Raw genomic sequence first — 6,072 nt, forward strand, 5'->3', positions numbered from 1 at the left:
CGTGGACACGTCATACTAGAAAAGAACGAGACTTAATCCCTACATCTGTATTCAGGTCATCCAAAAAGGGATAGAGAATTATGAGAAATGATCATGACTGAGCAGGGATGAGCAGATAACACAGTCCTACCAGAGAGTCATCAGCCATGAGAAAGGATGGTGTTTCCAAGGAAACAGGACTCCACAATACAGGCAGGGCCATCACTGTCACTGCTTATAGGGGAACCCGTTCACCGGCTGCGGCTTATGGGGCGCTGCAGTCATGAAGAACGGTTGTCATTGACAGTAGAGAACGCTGCAGGTGCCTTTTATCATTTTGTCTGCTGAGGATAAACCCCATTCAGTTGTACCTTGTTTTGTCCACATGGGGCCGTGACATAATAGAAGATGTAAAGAGCATGCATAAACTGCCTTTTAAGCAAGAAAATATCATATGAGACTATTATGAATGGCATAAAGGGAGGGAGGCTGTTTTCTATTGCAGAAAGTGAAAGTCATCCATTCCCATCAGTGTTGTATTAGTGCCAATGACTCGGAGCCCCCTGCTGACAGAAACATTTAGTTTGCTTGAAGCAGGGATTCTATTCACACAGGCGCCTAACACTAGATCAGCATCTCAGATAATTTCTCAATGTGATTCATTTAAATGGTTGGTCTCTGCATTCAATGCCACATAACCTTGGCCCGGAATAATTTATTGTCTAGATATTATAATTTTATTATGATCTAATGATGGATTTTGCTGAAAAAATACATGCCATTCTATTTACTATTTAGTCATTATCTCAGAGACTTTTAACCAAAGTACCGGTCATTAAGGTGTCAGTTGAGCTCAGACATCTTTCTCGAAGATAACATCAAGAATTTATAGCACGCCACTTAAACGAGTCTCATGACATGCATGACAACAGGGGTGTTGTTAACATGTCATGATGAGCGGAGCCAGACTAGAGGGACGGACCCCTTCCAGCCAACGCTAGTTGGGGTCGTTTTTCAGAAGGATGCTGGCTCAGGATGTGGAGTCAAAATCCAGTAAACAATATCTACGAGTCAGTAATCACATTCACAATTTAAAGCCAGCCAGAATCAGTAGAATTAAATTAAAGGGCCTTATAGTGAGAAGGGTCAGGTTGTTGATGCCAACATATTGGGTTTCAGTCTCCAGTGTGAATTCTGCTCGGGGGCTTTTCCATAATGCTGTAAACAACGCCACAATGTAATGACAACATGAGTTGTAGCTGATTTGTTTGAATGGTTTTATTTATCAAAGTACAAATATAAATATGCAACACAGAACAGCAGTTGGAATATGTTGTTTAAAGTAAGTGTGTGTAGCTGGAAGCCTCTGTCTTTCCCTCTATGCCAGGAAAACACAAAATAAAATTCTCATCAGAGATACTTCTGCAGTACTAAATTAAATTAATTTGCCCTCTGTGACAAAATTCCTAATGCCAAATATAAAAAGTTAACAGTATGCACCAATGTGTTAGATGGGCTAAGGTCAGAAGCGGATCTTCCATAAGACAAACCTAGGCAAGTGCCTAGGGCCCCAACCAAATCTGTCTTTATTAGGGGCCCCCAAATCTGACCCCCCCAGCCATTACTTATGTAAAGTAAAAAAAACAAAAACATTTCTAGTAGAAAAAAATAACAAAAATATCAACATAACGCCGAACTAATGCCTAAATAATAATTTTCCAGCACACATGCCCCCCTCCATTGTGCATTGGACTAGTCCAGAATATGATTACGTAGTAACGCGCGCAGCGCGAAATAACGTACTTCAAACCAAAGCAGAGGGATGGGACTCGGTGAAAATGAAGCGGCGGAATTATGATAGTGGTTGTGCTAAACGAAAACAAAAAGCTGAGAAGAAAAGAATTGCAGATACACTGCCGAAATTGACTTCATTTTTTACACCTGCTGCTGCCACAGCAGCCGCTGCTGAACTTGCGACAGGCTCTGCTGTTGGGGTTCTATACTGCTGCTCACCACTTTTCTCTGATATGAAGACTTTTGAGAAGAAGACAACATTAGGACTTTGTGTTTACAAATGCTTTCTGTCTCACACTCACACACACACACACACACACACACACACACACACACACACACACACACACACACACACACACACACACACAGACACAGACACACACACACACACACACACACACACACACACACACACACACACACACACACACACTGTTTTACTCACATGAAATGGTGAAGGCAACAGGGAAAATGGACATTTGAAGATGGAGAACTTAACCACTTGCACACCTAAACACCCCCCCCCCCTCTGTCTGTCTCTGTCTCTGTCTCTCTGTCTCTGTCTCTGTCTCTGTCTCTCTCTCTCTCTCTCTCTCTCTCTCTCTCTCTCTCTCTCTCTCTCTCTCTCCTGTCACTCACTCACTCACTCACTCACTCACTCACTCACTCACTCACTCACTCACTCACTCACTCACTCACTCACTCACTCACTCACTCACTCACTCACTCACTCACACTGAACCACTGCTTTGCCTGTCTTTCACTCACTCTCACAGCCACTGTTATTCCTGTCCACACACAAAATCTTTTCATTGGTCCTGTTTAAATGTAAATGGTGGTTTTCATAGACTCATATCCATTTTGTATTTTAGTTCTGTTAAGTGCAAGATCATTTTGTATCTCTGGCAGAGAATGGAAATTATTCTCTCTCTCTCTCTCTCTCTCTCTCTCTCTCTCTCTCTCTCTCTCTCTCTCTCTCTCTCTCTCTCTCTCTCTCTCTCTCTCTCGTTTGAGTAATAAACATGTAATTTTGGCAAAGGCTGGAGAAATCTGAAACTGATTTTACTGTGGAGAGTTGAGTGGCAGTGCACTATGGGTTTATTGCGATTCTAAGAGTATTGGGATGGTTATTTGTTTTGTGTACGTGTTTCAAAAATGACTATGTCTATATTTTGCCTAGGGCCCCAAAATGGCTAGATCCGCCCCTGGCTAAGGTAATAGCCTATGATCTATTTCTGAACTTTCTAAACATCCCCTGCTGCTTTCATATTCAGCAAGGAGTTATATTTAGTAGAAGTAGCATTAAGTACCACCAGCAGAACAATGAGCTGTCCATACTAGAGGTGCTGAATCCCTAGCAGCCACCGACACCAGGGCCTGTGGGCTGGGAGAGGATCATCGGTTATACCGTTATCCTGTTCAAACGCTACGCAAATTCCGCTCTCATAATTAATATGAGCGAAGTACACCTGTTTACTGACCATGGAACAAGAAATAATACGAAAAGGACAATAACACCAAAAAACGTCAAAGCGATTTAATATGGACTTTGTACGACAATTTCGAAAAAGCATTCTACATCTCCATGTAACGGAAATGGATAACCCTATGAAAAGTCCCGCCCTCTTTTCTCCGCTAATCCTATGTAGCTGAAAGTCCCGCCCTCTTTCTCGCCAATGACGCTCATGATGGGCATGCCGTTCCAGTCCAGATCTGAACGCCTGGGATCGAGTAGGTTGGCCTGTGTGTATGTATCGCCCAGGGGTTTTACATTGACTTTATAAACCATGGATACCATTAAAACACATTGCAAAGGCAATCCAAACGGAACGCGACCAGACGCCACCTTCTCCGGAGCAAAGAGTAGGTATGGAGGACAAAGTCAGCTATCCTTCAGCCGCAAATCACAGCAGACAGCCCAACGTAAGCAGGTCAACTGTTGTTAACAACAACCGATTCATGCACGCACTGCTCCAATAATAACACAAAGTGTGTGTGCAGACACCTGGCGTTCCTTAGGCTGCACCATGTAGCCCAATGAAACACACTTCCTATATATCTCAGCAGCCAGGAAATTACATCCCCATTGCACCTCCCCCTCCCATACAGCACCACGGACAAGGCTTCTCTAGACTGCCGTGGAACAGCGTCCACACATCCACCAAACTCGTACCTCTTGTAGTCGGAGGAGAAGATGCCCCCACTGGCCGGGTCGTGGCCGTACTCCGGCTCCCCGACACTAGACGAGCCTCCCTTCTCATCGCTGAACGCGGAGCTGGCCGACATGGCGCCTAGGAGCAGAGCGATGGATGGGCTTAGTGCAGGAGGGATCGCTCTTAAAGGCGCACAGCGTTATCTCGCCCGGATACCGCGATGCTGCGAGTGTCGTCCAAGCGGCAGATGCTCCAGTCACGTGATCTATCCATCCAGCCATGGTGCCCCGGTAGGCCTATAGTAACCCATTAAATTATCAAGTCAGGCCATAGCAACCAAATACATCCAGTAGGGCCATAGCAACACAATATATCCAGTAGGGCCATATCAACCCAATACATCCAAGTAGACCACACTTATTAATTTAGATAATGTGCAGAGTACAGAGTAGTAGCCCATACATTAGTCTCCTTCAAACCTTTATCCGACAATGCCTTATTGAATTTGTTGAGTTTAATCAGAATTTGCGTTCTAAACGTACATTGCGGCTACCTGTATAGGCCTATTCTCGTTTTTCAAATGTACATTGAATCTGAAATATGCCAAAAGTCTGAATCAGTCTGAATCTTTAAGTAGACCTATGGATCCATAACACATGAACATATTACATTCGCCACAAGGTGGCACTTGAACGCAAGTTACGAGAGGCTCAGTGATTTCATTTGTCATTCATGACTAAAAACTCTCCTTAAATAACTTCTCAAAGAGAGAGAGAGGAGAGAGAGAGAGAGAGAGAGAGAGAGAGAGAGAGAGAGAGAGAGAGAGAGAGAGAGAGAGAGAGAGAGAGAATTGCTATTCAAATTGAAATTCCAATTTGTTATTGTGCGTGATATTTGGTATATTACGCAGCCCCCTGCAGTACATGGTGAATAAATATAGTGGGTCAGGGCTCATCAAAACTCACCCTGGACTCATGTCACCAGGGTTCTATTGGTATAGATCAGTGGTTCCAAAACTATTTACCTTCTCAGCACTGCTCCCTATTCACCAGCACTGGAGGGGGGATGAATATGAACATGGTGTAAACATGGACCGTGAATGGGTGGGGCATGGGCGTGTGTGCATGTGTGTGTGTGAGATAAAGTTTGGTGCCAAACTGTGTGTGTGTGTGTGTGTGTTTGTGTGTTGTTTGGTGTGTGTGTGTGTGTGTGTGTGTGTGTGTGTGTGTGTGCGTGTGTGTTGTGTGTGTGTGAGTGTGTGTGTGTGTGTTAAAGTTTGGTTGAACTCTGGCTGTGTCTAAGTGACTGTGTTGTTGGTGACTGTTAGTGGTATTGGCTGTACACCCTGCTGTCCTCTGGAATGTGAAAGATGATATCATGACTTGTGACAGCAGTCTCCGTCATGCGCATGCTCTCCCTCTCTCTCAGCTCAGGCATGTCCTCTCCAACAGGAAGGGAAAGGGGAGATAGCCTAGCACATTTCCACTTTTGTAGCCATCACTGTGTTGAGGTGGGGACAAATACTTGTGGCATTCAGCAATATCTGTCACTGCTGAAGCGTTCTTGTTTCACTAATTTAGTGTCCAACAATGTGGCAAATTCTTTGCAATGAACCTCAGAAAAGACAAAATATTACATTGAGCAGAAATCTGTATAGTCAACCTGAACAAGTGATGGGTCTGCATCGTCTAAACACCATGGCAAATATCACTGTCAGAAATACACAAACTGAGCCAAGGTTGCAACGTTGGGAAGGGGAAGTAAAGCCAGGCAAAGGAGGGATTTAGAGGAACACTTCACCCATTTGCATTACGCTTTGTATAGTTAGAAACTCAGTCCTATTTTTTAATGGTTGTGCATCATTCCCTCATTTTCCCCTGAGAAGGGAGAGATCAGTTTCTACCGCTAGCACTTCCTGCTTTTGATGACACAAAAGAGAAGGGGGGGGGGGGGGATATGAACACTAGTTCATATTCAGCTTTATTGGCCAGGTTTGCATAAAAAATAAGGAATTTGACTTTGGTTAACCCTTTGCTCTCAAAGTACAACACTCAACACTTAAGCTATTGTTAATATATTAAAAAGAAAACAGAAAATAGAAAACAGTACAAAATATTAATATACTGTTAAGTATACAGCATAA

The 6,072-nt window shown here is 43.7% G+C and overlaps 1 protein-coding gene across 1 annotated transcript in view; it reads right to left on the reverse strand.

Annotated features, from left to right (window-relative positions):
* LOC130389010 (AP-3 complex subunit beta-2) overlaps positions 1 to 4,161 on the reverse strand; it is a 67,534-nt gene extending 63,373 nt beyond the window's left edge. Inside the window, exon 1 of the mRNA XM_056598669.1 lies at positions 3,950 to 4,161. Coding sequence (XP_056454644.1) covers positions 3,950 to 4,062 — 113 coding nt within the window. The 5' untranslated portion in view covers positions 4,063 to 4,161. The remainder of the gene's footprint in view (positions 1 to 3,949) is intronic.
* Between the last annotated feature and the right edge of the window lie 1,911 nt (positions 4,162 to 6,072).

Source organism: Gadus chalcogrammus, chromosome 9 (assembly GCF_026213295.1).
Source record: "Gadus chalcogrammus isolate NIFS_2021 chromosome 9, NIFS_Gcha_1.0, whole genome shotgun sequence".
NCBI lineage: Eukaryota > Metazoa > Chordata > Actinopteri > Gadiformes > Gadidae > Gadus > Gadus chalcogrammus.